This window comes from Manis pentadactyla, chromosome 4 (genome assembly GCF_030020395.1).
Source record: "Manis pentadactyla isolate mManPen7 chromosome 4, mManPen7.hap1, whole genome shotgun sequence".
In the NCBI taxonomy this organism is placed as follows: domain Eukaryota; kingdom Metazoa; phylum Chordata; class Mammalia; order Pholidota; family Manidae; genus Manis; species Manis pentadactyla.
In genome coordinates this window covers 165,076,974-165,098,176 of record NC_080022.1, presented here as the reverse complement: position 1 = coordinate 165,098,176, position 21,203 = coordinate 165,076,974, and the positions used below count along the sequence as shown (strand labels likewise).

The window sequence follows — 21,203 nt, the reverse complement described above, 5'->3', positions numbered from 1 at the left end:
CCGCAGGGACTAAAAGGAATTGGGCAGTGAGTGGATGGGAGAACTAGCGGCCTGCTTTGCTATTCCACCCCCTTCTGCCTGTCTTGTCAGTCCCCTCCTGACTCTCCCTGTTTGCAGTATTCCCTGTCCCTGGGTCTCCCTGATCCATCCCCCCACCCTCAGCCCTGTTGCTCTGCTCTCTTCTCTCTGCTCTCATTCCTGCTCAGAGCCATACCTTGCAATTATCTTATCTTTCCTTCTCCCTGCCAGGAAATCTCTGATGTTGGGTTCTCCTGGGATGCTTTCTGGTGGGGGAGGTGCAGTCCGTGCTCTGTCTATCATTCCTGGAGTTGCAGCCAGCTGGGGAGAGAGGATGGGGCTGGGGCCACTAAAGCTGGGGTAGGTACATCCCTCCATCTGCTGCAGCCCAACCCACAGGTCTATGTTGCTCCTCTTGGGAGCCTCCATCTGGAAACATCTTGGTTCTGAAAACTCAAAAGCAGAGTAGACAGTGCCCACCTAATGCCCCAGTGACCTCACTACTTATAACCTCTTCTAGGATCGTGAGATACTTGTTTGGTCAACAAACATTTTGTGAGGACCAACTTTGCCAGGCAATGTCCTAGGTGCAGGGAATATAGCAATAAGCAAGACTTGGTCTCTATCTTTAAGGTACCCAGTCTTCTGGGGGAGTTAACAAGACATTCAGTGAGTAAAATACAGAAAGGGAGGGCTGTGCAGAGGAAGGGTCCCTAGCACAGGACTGGGGTGGGGGAGGTTCAAGGAAGGCTGGGGGCAGGGCTTAAGTGAAATCTTCAAGCAGGAGTAGTTTGCCAGGTCCAGCATGGGAGGTGAGGTGAAGGGAGGAGACCATGCCAGGCAACCTTGAAGGGGATCGGGGGGCAGAAGTACAACAGCTAAGGATAAAGGAAATGCTTCTGGCCCAAGGAGGCTATGCGGAAACAGCCTGGTGTTTGCAAGATGTGGAGCTCATCCTGCCTTTGCCAGGATAAGATGTCTCCAGGCCTCAGTTTCCCTGCTCTGGTGAGAACAACCAAATCCGTAATGTCTTATTCAAGGATTGTACAAAGGGGCCGCATTCCAGGAAGGGCCAGAAAGGATGAAGCACCCATGAATGCCTCAAGGAAGATGAGAGAAGGTGAGGATTGTCAAAGTCTCCAGCCAAGATCTCAGAGGCCCCCACCTGATGCCACAGGCTTGGGTAGGGCTCTCCAATGGCAGGATGAGAAGGCTGGGGCCAAAAGGTATGGTGCTTCAGCCTCAGTGCTGAAGATAGAACCCCAAGGGTCCTGGCTCCAAACAAGAGGAAGGGTTGGAGGCAGATTCCCAGCTGCTCACCACGGAAGCCTAGATCACCAGGGCTGGAAGAGACCATAGATCTTGTCTAAGTTGCTCAAGAAACTGAATCCCAGAGACATTAGGAGCTCGTTGAGGTCACACAGTGTTCAAAAGGCACTGCCCCAGGTATGGAGGAGGATGGGAGGTGATTTGGTCAATCCCTGACCTTGGGAACCTCTCAGACTGGCAGAGAGGACACTCTTCACAACTAAATATAACCCCAGGCACACTGTGACAAGGGTGTGCAAGCTCTGTAAAGTCTTTGGCTCAGAGCTGGGGGTGAGGGTGTGAGTGGGTGAGTGGAGGTTGGCGAGGGGTGGGGGGCAGGCAAAGGGCCAAGAGCCAAGAGGACTTGCCCAGTGGCATGGGGAGGGCCCTGGTCCTGAAGGCCTGGGAAGGGGAAGCCTTGTGCACCCTGCTCCCGTGCCCCACCCGTGTGGCTCAACTCTTTGTTCTGATAGCTTACAGCCCGAGGAAGAGACTTCCTTCTGGTAACTTCCTTCCCACCCAGAGGGTTGGTCCATGGCTGGCTGCCTCAGTGATCTTGCTGGCGACCACCCACACACCTGCTGCTGAGCAGCCAATGAAGAAAACACCCTCTCTTGAGAGCACATTGCCAGGGAAGGGACCACCAGGGTGAACCTGGGCAAATCCTGCAGACAGGGACAAGGCTGGGAGGCAAGGGTGGGGAGAGAGGCGCCCATGGGAAGTGCTGCCAGGAGGGAAATTGCTTCTCAGCTTCAAGAAGGGGTGGTGAATTGGCTTCTGGGATCCTATTAGGGAAGACAGGGTGATGGGAGAGTGAGACGTGGAGGGCTGAGATCCGCAGCATGGCCACGCTAGAGTAAGCAGAAGGAAATCCTGACCCCAAATCAGTTTTACAGATGCAGATGTGGAAACTCAGCCTTAGGAGAATGGTGCTAATAGGAGGGCTTCCTGGAGCATCACGAGATCACCCGCACCCCGACTAGGCTGAAGTGCAGGAAATTAACACATGTTGGTGCCTAGTAAGTGTGCCAGGCAATGTGCACACCTTTCCCATTTAGTCCTCAGAGTAACCCTATGAGGTAGGTCCAATGATTACCCCTATTTTACAGAAATGAATGTCAAGGCAGAGGGGTGCTGAAGCAGCAGGCACATGTAATCAGGGAGCCGCAGAACCTCAGAAAGGTAGCAATTAAAAGAATTGTAGGGAGCTACCACCTGGATGATGCCTGGGGTCCCCTCCTATCCCCCTCTCCTTGGGTCCACACGCACACACGTACGTGCACGTTCTGCCTTAGTGTCTGCCAGTTCCCCAGCAATTTGTGGGGAGGATGCAGTCTTCTGGATTGTCTGGGCAACAAGTTCTGCCCATTTCACAGGTGAGGAGACACGTCCCGAGATAGACGTGACCTTACCAAGGATTTATTCCCACAGCAAGTGTTGCCAAGTCCCTTTCCACTGCTCCACGACTCGTCGGCCCCCCGCGGAATTGTGCGCGGTGGGGGCGGTGGGGGCGCCTTGGAAACAGACCCACTGTGGCTCTATCAGCCTCAGTGTCTGGAGGGGCGTGTCTCCAGCGCGGCCAAGCGGCCACTCGGAGGGGCTGTCACTGTCAGTGGACCCCGTTCCTGACCCAAAGTCCCTCCAGAAGCCTCAGGTTCAGGGAGGCGCTGTTGCCATTCGTCAGGGACTCAGACAATTCAACCCAAAAGGCCTAGGGTTACGGGGCGGAGCGCGAGGTGCGGCGGCGGCCCCGGGCGCGCCCTCGCGTGCTGGGGAGGCGACCCGCCCGCCTTCCTCGCCGCCGCGCCCCAGCCCCATGGACGTCCTGTGCGGCTCCGGGGAGCTTGGCTCCAAGTTCTGGGTAAGCAGGTGTCCCGGGACCGAGGGCGCGCACAGGACAGCCCCTGAGACGACCCAGGGGAGGGCGCGATGCGACGCCGTGGGGGGTCTGGCCACGCCCAGAACCGGGTCTCGCGGCGTCGGAACTGCCCTGAGCCCGGGCCGCACGGAGGAGCCGGGACTCGAGGCACGAGGCTCCTCGCCCGCGGGTAGGAGGTGCATTCCTGACTTGCCGCCTCACCCCAGTCCCTGACCGCAGGGTACAGAAGTATTACCTACCTTCCTGATGACCCTCCACCTGCCTCATGAACTGGGGCTCACTTGCCCACCCTTGGCCCCAAGGCATCTCCTTGGACTTCTGCTGGCCTTCGCCTTGGGAAGGGTTCCTGCCACCTTCCCTCTGGGCAAGAGCCACCACAGACAAAGGGAGCTTGCTACCTTCGCCTCAGGAAAGAGAGGCAGACCTCACTCGGCAGGCAGGCCCTGGCTCGCACAAGATATCAGGACTCCCTGAGTAGAAAAGAAGGCTGTTTAACCCACACTGGCCAGATCCCTTTCTAAGACATCAGGCTGCTGATTCTAGACACACACACACCCCTCCCCACAGCATGGTTCAGGCGCATTAAGTGTAAACAGCCAAACAGCTTTCTTACAGCTTTCAAAACCCGCTCATGGCAGCGCTCTGATCTTCTCTGCAGCTCTGGGAAGCAAGTGGTAGCATGTCTCCCTTTTACAGATGGGCTCAGATTCAAGGGGCTTGTCCATGGTTATCCAAGGGATGCCCGGCATAGGCTGGTCTCAGACCCAAGGCCTCAGGATCCCAATCTCAAAATCTGTTCCCCATTTTGAGTATTTGTTCATACGTACCTGGTGTTCATGTGCCAGGTGTGTGTGATGATGCATGGCTGTGTGCTTGTGTGGGTGCATGGGTGTGTGTATGCACGTGTGTGTATACTGTCAGGAACCCCACTCTTGGGCTGTGTTTGAAATGGGTTGGGGGGCGTTACATGGATTTTTTAAAACATGGGCAATGGAGTATGTGTAAAAAAGTGTCTTTGGGGATTTCTCTTTTTCTCCGGGTCACTAAAGGGTTAACAGAGAGGGTGCAACTTCTCTGCAGTCTACCCTTCTCAGCAGCCCCATAGGAGCACCATCTGCATCCAGCCTGGACTGGTCAACAGAGTCCAGAGGTTGCGTTTGGCTCCTCAGGACACATCCTTGCTCTGCCCACTTGGTACCTGGCTGGGATGGCTGTGGCAGGGGACTTGCAAATCCAGGGGATAGATGTGCCCATGCCTCAAACGCAAGGGCATCTGTCCCCCATTGAACAGCCCTGAGAGAAAGGCTGGCTTCAGGGATCCTGGATCTGGAAGACTCAGGTCTCCCTTCTTGTTCTGGAGCCTTTGGTTCTCCCCCTCCCTGATGTGATAGACTCCAAGAAGGACAGAACTTGAGGGTTTGGAGCAGTTTATCCCAGCCCCTCATTGTGGAGCTGGGGAAACTGAGGGCCAGGGAGGGAACGGGCTTGTCAAGATCATACAACAAGCAGATGAAGAGTGCTAGACCAGAAAGCAGGACCCCTGGGATGGGGTTCCAACCTTGCCACTGCCGGACTGGACACCACTGGGTTTCTGGGCCTGCTGCTCCCTGAACTTCTTGCCGCTTGTGAGCTTCTGTGCCTCCTCTGAGGACCTCAGGAATGATGGGAGTCAGCTCATTTATATTAGGTCCAAGGGATGAATCCCTTACGGGGTCGCTGCTTGGGTACATCAAAGGACAAGAAACTGACTACCTTTCTTCCTCACCCCAACCTCTAAACATATTCCATCTGCCACATCACCTTCTTGGCTCCCGAAAGCCATTCCAGCTGCACGCAGTGTGGTTGGTGACTAGGGGTGGGGTGGGGAGCAATCAGAAAGGCTCCTAGCTCATCCTCTGAGGGTTTGTGCAACTGACGCAGGGTCTGAGGCCAGGAGGCTCTAGCTCCATTCCCCAAAAGGGTACTCGTTTGTGGTGTGCTAGTTTGCATTTCATTTGCATTATATGTTATTCAGGTATGCCTGTCCCTGAATCTTTTATCATAGGGTTCTGTGGGTGACCCACCTTAAGGGAGGTAATTCAGAGCAGTCAGGAAGTACCTGAGCCAGGAGTGAAAAGGTGGGAGTGGAGGAAGAATGGAGGGTCAGGTCCCTCTGGCCACTTGTTCACTGTATGAAGCCTTTGCAGTAGCATATCCTCACAGCCTCAGTTTCTCTGCTTGTGAAATGGGGAACTAACCCATCTTCTAAGCACCTTACAAGATTGTTGTGGAGATCAAGTGAGATAGGGAATGTGAGGTGATTTTGAGAACTAAAAAACACTCATGAGTGACAGGTTCTGATAATGATGGTGAAAGGAGGGAAGAGAAAGAGAAATGGGGTTAGATCTGGGAAGACCTGCAAAAAGGAGGTTACAGGGCTAGGGGGCTGGACGCTCCCATTGCAGCTGTTTGCTGGGTAGTCTGTGGCTAAATCCATCAGTCAGCCCCAACTAAAGCTAAGGGGGGCAGCCTCTAGGGGATCCATGACCCCCTGGACATGTACACTCATGGCTATGCACTCACACACAGCATGCACTGGGTGGGTGGTTTACATGTTTGTTTGACTCTCTCTCTCACCTCTACCTGCTTTGGGGCAGATTACCAACATCTCTGAGGGCTTGGGAGTTTTTCTGGAAATAAATTCCAAAAGAATGAACTGTGACCAAGCTGCCCAGTGCTCATGAGGCCAGAGATGCCTCTAGAACAAAGGAGGTAGTACTGTCCCTGTGCTGTGCCCCACTGTGCCCTGCATGGAGGATTATTCCCTGTTCTGAGCTTAGCGGTAGGGGAGAACCCAGGTGGTAAAGAGAGTGCATGGAGGAAGGGCCTGGGGTCATTTGCTTTCCTGAGATCTTTATGATTTGCAGAATTAGCCTTGTTCTGAAGGCCCCAGGAAGCTCCTAGGAGACTAATGTCACCTCAGAAATCTGAAGGTCCTGATGAGGAGAGCTGTCCTGAGATGGCCCTGATTGAGAAGTAGTGAGCTCTCTGTTACTGGGAGTGTGCAAGCACATGGTTAGTGACAACTTGGTGGGGATGCTGGAGAGATTTACACCAAGGAAGGAGTTGGGTTCCACACTGAAATTCTGTGGCCAGCTAGGAAAGGGAAGATGTAGCCAATGGGAGATTTCTGGACCTCCCTTCCCTGGCTCTCTCCCCAGCTTAGGCATGGAGTTTACCTTGGGGCAGCTCGTGTAGAGACTATGGGTCTCCCACTGGTCAGGCACCAGCACCTTCCCAACTGCTCCCTTGGCTGTCTACCAGCCCTACAGAGGGTCAAAGCCCTCCTCCTTCCTCTGAGAGACTCAGCTCAGCTCCCTGTGTCTCCTGCTGTGTTCCAGCTAGTCCCATTCTGTCATTCACTATCTGTGTGACTTTAGGCAAATCACTCACCCTCTCTGGGCTCCAGCTGGGCTTAGGTGGGCTCTGGGTCTAGTTGCCCAGTGCTAATTCTGGGAGGCTGAGGTGTAGGCTCAGTGTGAGGCAATGATTAGGGCCCTCAAACTTTAAGGCTACTGAGTATCAGGGTCTTCCCTGGCTTCTTCCAGGCCCTTGCCCAGGTGTGTGAGTATTGCACAAGGCTCTGATTTCAATGTACTTTGACTCTCAAATGAAGAGTCATTTGCAAAACTGTGGGGACACTGGCAGAGGCAGGGCCTATGAGGTAGGCAGGTGTGTGGGAGGTGAGCAGCCTTCAGCCTTCTGGGCACCAAAGCTACCCCCTTGGGAATCCAGTCTTTCCTGCCAGGCCAGGACAGCTAGAATCCCCTCCCTCTGTCCCAACTGAGGGCAGCAAAGCTGGTGGTAGAGCACTTGAGCCTTTGACCTCCTAGCTTCTGGCAGGAGGACTTGGTTCCTTGTGACCCCAGGCTGGTTTCTCCCCAGCCCTACATCTCCCGAACAGCCCCTGGATTTAGGTCTTGGGGGCCAGAGACTTAGGGAAAGAAGTGAGGAAGGGAAGTGAGGGAGGGAACTTTGCCAAGGCCACCTGCTGGCCCCCAGATCAGGAAACTGGTTTAGAGCCTGAGGTCAGCCCCCAGGGAGGGAGGTCCCGGTGCGGCCTATCAGCTGACCCTTGCAGGAGGCAGGATCAGAGCCCCTAAGCTGTTTCCAACAGCCCCTACTGGGGTTGTCTGGGCAACAGGTGGAACAGGATCCCAGGGAGAGGGTGAGACCTGGGTGTGCCACTGGGAGTGGCTGGGCCTCCCCTCTGCCCCACCTGGAGCTGTTCCTGTTTCTAGCACTGAGTCCAGGAGGTACTGCTGGGGCACTAATGCGGATCTAACTCTTGGATTGGATTTCCCCTTCTAACTGGGTATTCAGGTTTCTAATCTGGTGGCTCCCAGCACCCAGCCAGTCTGTCACCCTGTGATGACAGCCCCTTTCCCTCAGTGCTGTGGGAACCGCCACAGGAAGGTGATTCAAGGCTGCGTGACAGAAAGGAGATTTTAATGTTTCAGGTGGTCTGGACACATATGCCCCAGGGTGGGATGTCAAGTTGGAGCCCTAGAGGGTGTAGAGGAAGTGCTGTGCAACTGGCACCTGGCCTTGGAAGCTGGACTGCCAGGGTTCAAGTCCTGGTGTTGGCCCAAGTAAATGGGGCTGGTCACTCTCTAGCTGGGGGTCTCAGCTATTGTGAACATTAAATGATGTCCTGGAACACAGTGCTCAAAACATCAAAGCTGCTGTCGGCTGGCATGACCCTTTTCAGAATTGGGTGGGCCAGTCAGGCCTGTGAGGCAGGCCCATGAGACGGACCTAACATCGCAGGCCTTTCCAAAGTCTGCTGTTTCAGCCACAGCAGGTCAGTGAGCACGAACAAGGATCAGAACCGGCCCTTGCCCTTTCTGCACCACCATTTCTGCTGAGATAAATGAACTTGTCGGTTGACCTTTTCTCCCTCTTTTCCCCACCACACAGGATTAAGGAAGTAATTACTCTTCTCACGACAGGCTGTCAGCAAGCCTGGGGCCTGTGACTGGGAAGTCCCTGACAGCTGTGGCCCAGCTGGAGCACAGGGCCACGGGATCCCCACTTGCACTTGTCCCCTGCTTGGGTCTATGGGGGTTTCAGCCTCCATGCCCATGAAGGGGCCTCTGCTGTGCAGTCCATTCTGGGTGCCAGACCTTATCAGCCCCATCCAGCTGTTTAATCGTATTATTAAGGAAGCTGTTGTCACTGGGGAAACTGTGTGGGTGACAGCGGGGGAGGAGGCGGTGGGCTCAGCTACCAGCCCAGCCAGGCTGGTGCTCCTCAGAATGGGAGTGGGGATTGGGGTGATGGTTTGAGAAGGGATTCTCCATCCTGCTCTGTGAGATTGCAGGGAGTGTCATTGGGTCCAGGAAATGCCTTCCACCAACCCTTGTTCTTAATACAACTTTATTTGGGTCAGAGACTCTCTTGGGTGCCAAAGACCATGGCCTTGGTGTCAGGAGAGAGCATGCTGCGTTCCTGGGCATGCAGGTGCAGAGGCTGGGCCTTGGATAGCACCCTCCTTTCATTGGTTCATTCATTCATTTTTTTATTTACTAAATGCATCTGAGTGCCTTTGCTGTGCCAGGCATTGTTGTAGGCAGTGGGGAACACCCTGGTCAATAGAACTAATAAACCTGTCCTCATAGAGCATGTGTTCTAGTGGGAAGAGACAGAAAAACAACCAACCAAGTAAATAATTCAGTTGTATAGTATGCTAACAGGTGAGAAGGGCTATGGGAAAAATCGGGTAGGCTAAGAGAGATGGTGGTGAGTTACAATTTTAATTAGAAAAGTCAGGGTGGACCTCCATGAGAAGATGAGATCTGAGCAGAAACTTGCAGGTGATGAGGATATGAAGCATAGCACTGCTGCCTTAAGGCCAGAGTGGGCCTGAAGTTGGAGAACCACACAGAGGCCGGGAACAGGGTGATATGAGAGAGAGGAGTGGGGGAGGTGAGGTCAGAGAGATGGAGGAGGCAGATGATGAGGGTCTGGAGGACCACGTGGGGACTTTGGCCTTTATTCTAAGTGAATAAAGTGGAGAGCCCTTGGCAGGTTTTAATCGGAAGAGTGACATGGTGGTGTGGCACGGCTGACATTTCTGCCTCTAGCTACCGTGCTGGAAATGACTGCCTGGGCAAGTGGCAGGTTGGAAGCGGGAAGTCCAGAGAGAGGCCTGTGGCAATAATCCAGGAGACACAGTAGGCTGGGGAGAAGCGGCTGGATTCTGGATATATCAGGGAGAACCAAATGAAGTTGCCCTTTCATAGGTAAGAACAGTCAAATATAACATTTTCACATAGTTCAGCCTAATAGTCTGAATGTAGAATGGACAGGATATGCTGAAGGGTTGGTGTGGGGTATGAGAGAAAGAGACAAATCAAGGATGGCTCCAAGGATTTTGGTCCGGGAGGAGAAAAGAGTTGTCATCCGTTGAGCTGGGCAGGCTGGAGAGAGGGGATGGGCAGGGGTTCGGTTCTGGACATGCTGTGTATGACACGTCCCACGGATGGTCTAGGAAGGGCTCTGGCGTGAATAGTCTAAGGACACAGGCGTGGACGAGCGCCCCCTACCTCCTGGAGAGGGCTTTGCCCAGTTGGGACACACTTATCTGAAGGAAGGGAGCCCAGGATGCGTCTCCCTGTGGGTCAAAGCAGTCATCTGGGTCCCCACTCCCCTGAGATCTCTTGCCTGTTGCCACGGAACAGGGCGTCTGTGACACAAAAACACGTCCCAACAGCATGTTGCTCCATCACCTGTTTCCCTAAGCTTGAGTCAAGGTGCTTTGCTGTTACTCTGACTTCACTAGGGAGCTGGCTGGGATGTTGTCATTACTCCCATTACTCACACGTGAGACTGAGGCTCAGAGAGACGAAGGCCCTTGCCCACAGTTCCGTGGCTCAAAAGCGGCAACCCATACTGGGTCCTCTTCGCTGGGGTTCGGCTTTGCTTGTGGACAGTGGCCACTCCCCACCTGACTCAGAGATCCATGCCACATCCCCCCGGAGATTCTCTGTCATGCCTTGAACTTGGGTCCCCATCCCCCCACACATCCACTCCCTTGTCATAGACCATATCTGGGTTGCTTCTGCATACCTGGCCCTGTACTAGGAGTTGGAGGGTGTGGGCACAGGAGAGGAGAGAACAGGAGGAGGGCCTGGTGTCTGTCTCAAGGCCCCTGTTGCTGTAGCAGAGAGGATGTGTCCACAGGTGTAGGTCCAGGCAGCATGGGGTGGAGAGAAACCCCAGCTTGGTGCCACAAGGCCTGGTTGCCTGCCCCAGCTTCCCGCTGCCAGGTGTCCTTGGACCTGTTGCTGGAGCAGGTGGAGCCTTCTCTTTGGCAAGCCAGCCTAATGTTCCTCCTCTGTTCTTCTAGAAGTTGTTTTGCAACAATAGCCAGATAATGACCACGTAAGTGCTGTAATAAAATTCCATTGAAACATAAAGGGCCTTGATCACTCTCAGGTGATAGTCACTTAGCTGCCTGCCAAAGCCATACAGGATAAAGCAAAGAAAACCGCATCAGTGGCTGAGGTGCCCCAGAAAGGTTTCCTGTAGGAGGAGAGGCTCCGGCCTGAGAGGTGGGAAGTGCACTCCAGGCCTGGAGATCTGACGGTCAGAGCTAGGGGTGGCCTTAGGTAGGCTGTCTGGATGCAACCAAGCAGATGGGATTCATGGGCTGGCCAAGTTTAAAGCGGGTCGACCTGCCCATTGACACCTGAATAGATAAATACAAGGGTCCATTCACACACGGACCCACCATGCAGAGAGGGGAGGGAGGCTCCCCACTTACACTCAACCCCAAGGATGACACTCACAAACACAGTGCTGAGTGAAAGACTCCTGACATGAAAGGTACATACTGTATAATTTCCTTTATAAGAATATCTCAAACAGGCAAAATTAATCCATACAGAAGGCAGGATGGCATTCCCCTGGGGTGAGTAGGGACTGCGAGGGAGTATGGAGGGGGGCTTTGGGGGTCGTGTTTCTTGATTTGGATGCTGATTACACAGGTGCATTCAGTGTAGGAAAATTCATTGAGGTGTAAACAAGATGTGTGTACTTTTCTGTACATATGTTATACTTCACTAAAAAATGTTTTAAGAAGGGAAAAAGCAAAACACATGGCTGGAGCTGGCTTAGCTGTGTCTGCCTCCCCTCCCCCTGGGATGCCTGACCAGAGCCAGGAGTGCACCCAGCTCTGTGACTCTGGGCTGTCACGCTGGATGTCCAGCACGTTTATGGGTCCTTAGCTTACACTGCTTGAATGACTACTGAATACAGGGCTCTAGAATACAACCTCTGCCCACTGGGGCATGAGCAAAATGCCCCAAAGCAGTGGGTCCCTGCGCTGCATAATACCCAAAGGTGGGGACAGGTCTGCCCCAGGTGCACTTAGCCCACTGCCTGACTCATAGTAGGCTCTCACTGAAGCATCGTCAGGTGAAGACAGTTGCTCCAGAGGAGGAAGGATGCTCAAGCTGGAAGCACTAGGCCAGGCCCACTACCCCTTCCCTGTAGCTCTTGGGATTTTGACAGGTGGGAGAAAGAGGGACCAGGTTGAGCAAAAGTGTAGGAGGAGGAGTGAGATTCTCAAAGCAGATTTCAGGTGAGTGAGTTTGTGCGCAGGGAAGGGAGCAGGGAAGGAAGGTGAGATGAGAAGCCTGTGGTGTTTGGACCTGGCTCCGTGAGCAGCAGGGGTGTGGGCATGAGGCGAGGGACAAAGCTACCTTTCAGGAAGAGTTATCTCGTGGCAGTTGGCAGGCATTGGAGGGCAGAGGGCTGACCCAGACGGGATCACAGAGTGAACCTGAGCTGAGGAAAGGGAGGCAGGGTGTGCAGACTACTCCATGAAATATTTTCCCAAGATGGGAGAACTCAAGCACATAGCTAGTTCATACAGACAGATAGGTAATTCAAGGCCAGCTGGGGGCCTTGAATGCCATAATAACATGCTTGGATTTTTGTCTTCTAGGCAGTAGGACACCACTGAAGGTTTAAAGGGAAGGTATAAGATTATCCTTTTGTTCGTTCATTTATTTATTCAACAAATATTTGACTTAACTTGTTTAAACAAATTTTTGCTAAGCACCTACTATGTACTAGGCACTATCCTAGGTACTTACAACATATCAATAAATAAAAATTCTTTCAAGGAACTTACATGTCAGCAGGAAGAGATGAGAGAAAGCTTAATAAACTAGTAAATTATATACCATGTTAGAAGGTGATAGGTACTATAGAGAAAATAAAAGGCAGAGAAGGGTCAGGAGGGTGGACTGAGAATGCTAGGGGTGGGATGCAGATGCCAACATTAAACAGGGTGGTCAGGGTAGGTGTGGGGAAGTTGGGGTTCCTATGGCCAGAATCCTCACTGAACTTAAACCACCTGATGATGTAACTGGCCTGTTGCTAGGCTACTGCTTCCGCATCTGTAGGCAATAAGTTATTACTGCGCTATATAGAGAGCTCGGCCCGGTGCTCTGGGCAGAGTGAGGGATGTTAGTGCTCGGCCTACTGCTGGGAGAACAAGCCAGGTGATAAACCCGTTCACCCCAAAGAAATGTTCTAGTGTCATTTCTTTGGTCACACTGAATCCATAGTGAACTTTCCGGGGGCTAAAACCCATTGACAAGACAGTAGGCTTCGAGATGGAAAACTTAAGGAGCCTGAAGGGGAATGCCAGAGAGAACAGCAAGTACAAAGGCCCTGAGGAAGGAATGTGCCTGATGTTTAGGCAGAACCAGGAGGCCACTGGCTAGAGTGGTACAGGAAAGGCAGTAAGAGACGTCACAGGCTGGTGGAGAAGGGCACTATGCAGGTCCGTACAGGCTCTTGCATGTGTGAAGTGGAGATGTCACTGAGTAGTTGGATATAGAGTTTGGGGATTTGGAGAGTGTGGAAAAAAAAGTGTGAGCTGGAGAAATAAACATGGGAGTCATTAGCACATAGCTGGGACTGGATGAGACCACTAAGGGGGTGAGTGCAAATGGAGAAAGAGATGGAAAAGAGGCAAGGACTGAGCCCTGGGGCACACTGATGCCAAGAGGGAGAACCAGCAAAGAGACAAGGAAGCTAAGACCCAGAAAGTGTGGGCAGGGATCTGGGCCCCTAGGGCATCAGTGGGAAGGGACCAGAACCCCAAGGAAATTGTTCAGGAAGAGGAATGGGCCTGGGCTGGTAGGACAGCAGAGGGGCCAGGTGGGAGATGTTATCATCCCAATGTTACCCTTGAAACCAGGGCCCAGAGAGGTGAAGGTTAAGCATCTCGCTCAAGGTCACACAGCATGAAAGAGGTACAGCCACTTGTAGTGAACTTCGAAGTGAACAATATTACATAGTCAAAAGTGTGAACCCTGAATATTTATTTAACAAAAGCCTGTGATGTTCTACATGGAAGGATGAGGAACCTCAACTGGAGCGAATATGAGAGACACCTTCCAAACAAAAGAAAAGAGTGGTGTGGGGAAAATGCAAGTTCCCTTGGCCAGGATCCTCACCTGACCCTAAACTACTTGATGATGTAACTGGCCCCCTGATAAGCTAATGCTTCCACACCCGTAGGCAATGAGCTATTATTGACTGAGCCAATCTTTAAAGAGCTCTGCCCAGTGGTGTGGGTGGAGGTAGAGACTAAGGTGGATTATGGACCTGCAGACTGCTGGATGTAGATGATTCTAGAGCTCAACCTACCACCAGGAGAATACAGCCGGGTATAAACCCTTTTATCCCAAGAACATTCTGTTGCCATTTCTCAGTCTCATCAAATCCATAGTGAACTTGTGCGGGGCTGAAACCCTTGGGTAAGACAGTCACCCTAGGCTTTGTAATTTAGCAAGCTCTCTCCACATTCCCTGCCCCTTTGAGCTCACACCCACCCAGGGAGGTGGGTGGGGCAGTGGATGGCCTCCCCCATTTTGAAGGAGAAGCAGCTAAAGCTCAGAGAAGCTCCCTATCCCTTCCCTGGGAGAGGCTGAGAGAGGAGGTGGGCTCTTCAACCATCTGCATATATTGCTTTGATAAAATAAAAAACTGATTTAGAAAAAGTGGAAATCTAGAAAGACAGAAAGCAGATCAGTGGTTGCATGGGAGGTATGGGCTGCAAAGGTGAGCAAGGGAACTCAGGGAATGATGAAACAGTCTTTATTTCATGTGTTTTTTGCAGGCTATACAACTGTCAGACTCATTGGATTGTGCACTTTAAACAGTATAAGTTATTGTCCTTAAATTATAGCTCAGTTAGAGAGAGAGGAAATGAGGAAACAGGGGCAACTATAGCCTGCTAGGAGAGCTCAGACTCAGAACGACACCTGCTCATTTGCACACACAGGCTCTGCTGCCTTCACACACCTTCTGACCCATCGCCCATGGAAATAAGCCCAGCCACCTCCCTTGAGTGAGAACCCTGTTCTTTAGAAGGCTGCCACAACACTGAATTATTTTCTCTGTTCCCAGGACTCCAATCTGTCTGTGCATACCGACAGCCCGGACCTCACTCCCTGCTTCCAGAACTCACTGCTGGCCTGGGTCCCCTGCATCTACCTGTGGGTGGCCCTGCCCTGCTACCTCTTCTACCTACACCGCCACCATCGAGGCTACATTATCCTCTCCCACCTCTCCAGGCTCAAGACGGTCAGGGCTGTGGGGCTCCCCTGTGGGTGCGGCTGGGACCTGAGGGGGTTCTCCTTTCAGTGACTCCCTCCCTCCACCCTCAGTAGCTGGCCTGCCACCCAGATCTGCAAATAAATGAGATACTCCCTGCTTGAGTGTTCTCCGGTAACACTCTCCCCACTCTTGAGAAGCTTCTGGCTGGTGCCCAGCCTGGCCCTCAGGAGCAGGCCCCAGGCAGGTCTGCTGGCTTCAGGAGCAAAGACCCCTCCTCAGTGGGGACTGTTCCTACCTTCCGGGATGGAGGCTCCAACATGTGCCCTGTTTGTAGGCCTTAGGTGTCCTGCTGTGGTGTGTCTCCTGGGCTGACCTCTTCTACTCCTTCCATGGCCTGGCTCACGGCTGGGCTCCTGCCCCCATCTTCTTTGTCACCCCCTTGGTGGTGGGGGTCACCATGGTCAGTGTGGGGCCCTGGGAACTCATGGGGGCTCCAGTGGGTTGTGTGATTGAGATGGGGGCACCATGGGCCCTGAGGAGTAGGCTGGATGCCTGAGCGGTGGGAAGGGTATGGGAGTGACCCCAGAATCATCTGGCCACATGGGGTGAGGAGGAAAGAGGCAGGTCCAGATGTGTGTGCTTTGCCCTGGCCTCCCCCACCTTCCCTGCACAGCTGTTGGCCACCCTGCTGATCCAGCATGAGCGGCTGCAAGGGGTGCAGTCCTCGGGGGTCCTCATCATCTTCTGGCTCCTGTGCGTGGGCTGCGCCATCATCCCCTTCCGCTCCAAGATCCTTTCAGCTGTGGCAAAGGTAAGGGGGAAGAGAGGAACCCGGCCAGGCCCAGCATTGTCTAGGGCATTACCTCAGATCTCAAGGTCACCGCTAGAACCCAGACTCCTCCCCTCTCCTTCTCCCCGGCTCTCAGGACCTTTTTGTGTGTCCTCTCTTTGCTGGGTCTCTACAGGAAGCAGACTGGGAGGCTGGGGGTGGAGGATCAGTGTAACAGAGGCGAAGGGGTGAGATGCAGCCATTGTTGGACTTCCATGGAGTGCAGGGGACTGTCCCGTAGCCACCTCCACCCCTACCCCCACTAAGCACAATATCTGACAGGGCTGTTTGCCGATGATGGTGTAATGGACACGTGCAGACATGCACACACAGTCTGGCTTACCTGGGAATCCTATTACCTCATTCTCCCCTTTCTTACACCCTGCCTCCGTGCCCAGCCTTCCTCTTGATCTTTGCTGGTGATGGGTGGTGGTCAGGAACACTGGGGGTCCATCTAGTGCATCCCCATTTCTCCATCTCAGGGGGAGGCTGTCAGGTGTGGTAGTAAGAGCACAGTCTTGGACACTCCCCTCACTTTGGGATCCTGGGCGAGGGCTTACCCTTTGGCAGCCTCCATTCCTCAACTGCAAACTGGGTATCCTAAGATTTATGCCTTGTAGGGGGGGTTGGACAGGGTCATGGGGATGAGGTGCTTGGCACAATGCCTGGTGCAGGGCAAGTCCTCACCGAACAGTGGCCCCCTCATGACCCTTTCCCATCTCTCAGAACCCTCTGAGCAGGGAACCCAGGTCCCCCCAGGTGTCACCCCTCAGGGCAGGACTGCCGGCCCTAGTTCCCTGAGCCCCTGATGCCCCTCTGTACCCTCCCCACCAGGGCAAGATCTCCGACCCCTTCCGCTTCACCACCTTTTACATCTACTTTGCCCTGGTGCTTTTTGCCCTCATCCTGTCCTGCTTCAAGGAGAAGCCACCATTTTTCTCCCCAAAGAATGTCGAGCCCGTGAGTTTTCCATGGAGGCTGGGTGGTAGTGGCGGTGCCTTAGCCCAGCCCTTACCAGCCACCCCTATCCCTTCCAGTCCTTCTGTCCCCGTGTCAGCTGCACAGTGCTTACACTAGGCTTGGAGCAGGAAGTAACAAGGAGGCCTTCCTCCCTCCACTCTTCCTTGAGAATGTGGTGGGTGCTCTGGTTTCCCCCATCCCACCCTCTCACTTTCTAGAACCCTTGCCCGGAGACCAGTGCTGGCTTCCTCTCCCGCCTGTCTTTCTGGTGGTTCACAAAGTGAGTTGGCTGGTCCTCCAGCCTGGGTCAGAGGGAGGGGGATAGAGGGAGGAAGGGGAGCAGGCTGGAAGTTCAGAGGCCTGAGAAGTTGGGCCTGGCTGGCCCCCCCATACTCCAAACCCCAACCCCAGTGGGCATTGGGGCAGGTGAGGGTGAGAAAACCTGTCTGTTAGGGTTGGGGGCTGACTGCAGAGGCCCAGCCTGGCCCAGCTCCGATCCCAGGCCACAGGCCAGCCCTGCATCTGGCAGACCACAGGGATGGGCCCAGGGGCCTGGAGGAAAGCTGTAATTAGTTCCAAGCTTTATAGTTTGGGATAAGCTTGCAGCTTGTCATTTCCTTGGCTGCCCTCAGCGCGGCTTGAGCAGGATAATAGTGTCTGTGACCTGGGTGACCGCACATCGGCCATCTAACACTGAGGAGGCACCTCATCCACCTGACCACATACTTGCCCTTGGACCCAGCCAGTGTGAATTTCATATCAGGGTCCAGGAATCAATGGGGCATCTGGGGACAAGGCAGGGAGGGGGCCTTAGGTAGGAATTTGACCTCCAGCCTGTTCACTGGGGAAATAAAGGAGACACTGCCCTGGCCACAGCACCCCAGAGAGACCCTCCTCTCTGGAGACCCTAGGGCTTTGGAGACCCTAGCTCTAGGCTGCTGAACTCTGACCGTGTGCGGGGCTCTCTGCCACCCAAGCATGGCCATCCTCGGCTATCGGCGGCCCCTGGGAGAGAAGGACCTCTGGTTCCTGAAGGAGGAGGACCGCTCGGAGGCGGTGGTGCACAGGCTGCTGGAGGCGTGGAAGAAGCAGGCAGCAGGGTGAGCCCTCCCCAGGTGCCGTGTCTCTCCACGCAGGCCCTTCACACAGTCAGGTCTCCCGCAGGGGAGGCTCGTAGGTGACCACATTGCTGAGGGTGGGGACGAAAGCAGGTGCAGGTGGTCAGGAGATGGACCTCTCCCAGCTCTGCCGGCACCTTCAGAACACTTACTCTGTCCCTCCAGCTGAAGGGCCTTCCCACTGGCAGCCTCCCACAGAGGATCCTGGAACTAATCTCTTGCCAACTGCCCCGCCAAGAGAGCTGGGATTCAGAGTCCTCTTTCCCTACCCATTTCTGCTGCAGGACAGAACCGCCTTCCCTCCCACCACACCCCAGGGCCCAGGAGTGAATTGAGGGCTTGTTCAGCCCGGAGCCCCTGGTTCCTGACTGGCTGTTGGAGGAGCTGGGGACTTGGGTGTGGTCTGAGTGTCTTGGCTTCCATGGCTTGGAGCCTCTGAGAAGACCTGTGTGCCCCCAGTTGGCCGGCTGCACCCCCTCTTTTACTCTCCACACCACATCCAACCTTCCCCACTCAGCTTCCCGGTGACTAGACCACCAGCTGTCCCTGCCCAGGTCTCCTTTGCCTATGAGTGTCATCCCGGAAGCCGGTCCTGGGGCAGCAGGGAGGGGGCCAGAGGAACTGCGGGATTATAGTCCTCAGGGTGGCACCAGGGCCGCCCTTCACATAGCCTCCAGCAGCTGAAGACAGGCACTTGGGGAACTCTCAGTTGGCAGGGCACGTTGTCAGCCCCCCACAACCAGTCCTGAATGCCAAGAAAGCAGCTCCCCCTCCTCCCCACTCCTCGCCAGCCTAGTCCATGTGCCCATTCCTATCCACTGCTCCTTCTTCCCGGACCAGACCCAAGGATACAGCAGCATCTGGGAAGAAAGTCTCCAGTGAGGATGAGGTGCTGCTAGGGGGCCAGCCCAGGCCCCGGGAGCCCTCCTTTCTGAAGACCCTGCTGGCCACCTTTGGCCCCAGCTTTCTCATCAGCATGTGCTTCAAGCTGATCCAGGACCTGCTCTCCTTTGTCAACCCACAGCTGCTCAGGTCTGACCACACTCCCTCATGCTGCAGCCCTTCCCTGGGAGGGGTGGGGGCTGGCTGGCTGTTGCCAAGGACTGAGCCCAGAGGAAGGGACAGTAGGTAGTGAGAAGAATCCCAGAACAGGAACTGAAAGACCTATCTGCACTTCCTGTGTGACCTTTGGCAAGTGGCGATGCCTCTGCACATCGGTTTCACCATTCACACCCAATTTTAATTTACTAGGTACCTACCATGTGCCAGGCACCCTGGTGAATGCATTAACAAACATTCTCTCTTTAAATCCTCCCAATAGTCCTACAGAGAGGTGCGCCCATTCCTATTTTTACAAATGAGGAAGCAAAGTCAGAGAGATGAAGTGACTTACCCAAGGGCACCCAGCTTGTAAAGATGGAATTGAGTCCAGGGCTCTGAACTACAGCTACAGTGCTCTATCCAGATGATAGGTGCTGTCATCTTTCACATGAGTGGCTTGGACTAGAAGGCACCCTCAATTGAGGGGGTGGGAAGGAAAGCTGCCTAGCAGCTGAGCCCTGGCAACCTCTTGCCCCTCCATTCGTGCATTCATCCATTCAGCAAACATTTATTGAGCCTCCAGGGTACCAGAATGTGCTGGACACTAGAGATACAGAGATAAATAAGATACAGTCTTAAAGTCTTAAGAAACCAAGAATTAATTCATCAGAGTACAATGTGTGCAGAAGTGTGCCCAGTTGTCTGGAAAACCCAGGGAGGGACAAAGAAGCCAGCTTGGAAACGCACAAGGTACACCTGCCAGCCAGTGAGATTATCAAGTTTGGAAGGACAAATTAGTTAACTAGGTGAGGATGGAGGGAAACACGTAACCAAAGGAAAGTCACCAAGGCCTGCAACAGCATGACTCAACAACTCCAGGCATTTCTGGAGGAAAGGGTAACTAGAAGGAGGGTGGGGAAGGAGAGCTAAGGAAATCCTTGAAAGATTTGAAGCCAGGGAGGAGCATCTGGTTTCCATTTCAAAAGAATCCCCCTGCCAGTAGTGTTGGGGATGTAGGGCAGGGTGGCCAGGTGGAAGTGGGCCAACCAGGTCAGAGGAGAGTCCAGGCCAGCAATGAGATAGGATTCAGGAGCTCCTGGGAAGGTCCGTGTGTGTGGCAGAGAGAGGGAGGGGTCAAGGGCGACCTGGGTTCTGACGTGGGTACTACAAATGATTAACTCAGTGGGCTGGAAGGGGCTGGGCACCAGACAGGTTGGTGAGTTGAATCTTGGTCACACTGGCCCCCAGGTGCTGATGGGCCCCCATGGGGGAGATTCCCAGCTAGCTGGAGATCACATTTTCAGAGCCATCAGGTGAAAGCGCTGATTTGTGGCTGAGGTTTCCCAGAAAGCCCACGTGGAGGCCTCAGACAGAGCCCTGGGGGATTCTGACAAGCAAGGGGTGAGCAGAAAACTGGCTTGTAGGGCCAGAGCTGGGAAAAGCCACGATCCATCGGTTGCGGGGTAAAGCGCAGAGAGCGCTTCCAGGGAATGGCATGGCCTCCATGAAGCCAATAAAATAAAGGCTGAAAAAGGCAACATGGAGGTTGTTAGTGATTTTACCAAGAATAGAGGCTGAGACAGAGGGGAAGAGCCTGAGAGCTCAGTGTCTGCAGTGGAGACAGGGCCACGGACATCTAGAAACTTCCCTGTAAAGAAAGGTGTAGTAGTTTCTTGTGGCTGCCGTAACAAATCACCACAAACGGGTGGCTTAAAATAGAAACATATTCTCTAACCGTTCTGGAGGCTCGAAGTGTGAAATCAGGGTGTTGGCGGAATCGACTCCTTCTAGAGACTCTGAAAATCTGTACCATGCCTCCAGTTTCTGATGGTTGCTGGCAATCCTTCCCATTCCTAGGCTTGTAGACGCCTCACTCAGCACTCTGCCTTCATCTTCACATTGTGTTCTCCGGCGGTGTGTGGGTGCGCACGTGTATGTGTGCATCTGTGTCTCTGTGTGCAAATGTCCCTCTCCTTTCTCTTATAAACACACCAGTCACTGGAACCCTTCCTACTCCAGTATGACCTAATCTTAATTTGAATACATCTGCAAAGATCAAATAAAGTCACATTCACAGGTACAGGGGTTAGGGTGCCAACATATTCTTTTGGGAGAGATACAGTCAATCCACGGCAGGAGAGGCCTGGCTGCAGCTATGGCAGGAGCTCCATGGAGTTGAGGGAAGGTTTGTCCCAACATGGAAGAGACTTAGTCATGTTCATAGGTGAAGTAGAGATCAGGCATCAGAGATGAAGATACTGGAGCTCAGGAGAAAGGGGGGCAGTGAGGGAGCGTGTTCCTGATGAGGTGGGGAGTTTGTGCTTGGCAGGGAGTTCTCAGTAAGTGGGAAAATGTGAGTGGGGTGACTGCTGAGAGGGGTGAGGAGTGGGGACAGGTGAGAAGGGAGGAGGGAGAAGTGAGGAGGGCC

The 21,203-nt window shown here is 53.8% G+C and overlaps 1 protein-coding gene across 8 annotated transcripts in view; it reads left to right on the top strand.

Moving 5' to 3' along the window:
- The first annotated feature begins 3,052 nt into the window (after positions 1 to 3,052).
- ABCC3 (ATP binding cassette subfamily C member 3) overlaps positions 3,053 to 21,203 on the top strand; it is a 46,905-nt gene continuing 28,754 nt past the window's right edge. For 7 of the 8 annotated variants that reach the window (XR_008997347.1, XM_036879543.2, XM_036879540.2 and 4 more), the window contains exons 1-8: positions 3,053 to 3,187; positions 14,678 to 14,854; positions 15,162 to 15,287; positions 15,501 to 15,638; positions 16,491 to 16,616; positions 16,835 to 16,896; positions 17,594 to 17,716; positions 18,575 to 18,766. Coding sequence is in view for 7 of the 8 variants with exons in the window: in XM_036879543.2 (XP_036735438.2) it covers positions 3,143 to 3,187; positions 14,678 to 14,854; positions 15,162 to 15,287; positions 15,501 to 15,638; positions 16,491 to 16,616; positions 16,835 to 16,896; positions 17,594 to 17,716; positions 18,575 to 18,766 (989 nt within the window). In the remaining variant the exon portion in view is untranslated. The remainder of the gene's footprint in view (positions 3,188 to 14,677; positions 14,855 to 15,161; positions 15,288 to 15,500; positions 15,639 to 16,490; positions 16,617 to 16,834; positions 16,897 to 17,593; positions 17,717 to 18,574; positions 18,767 to 21,203) is intronic. The other variant, XM_057501350.1, reaches the window with a different exon arrangement.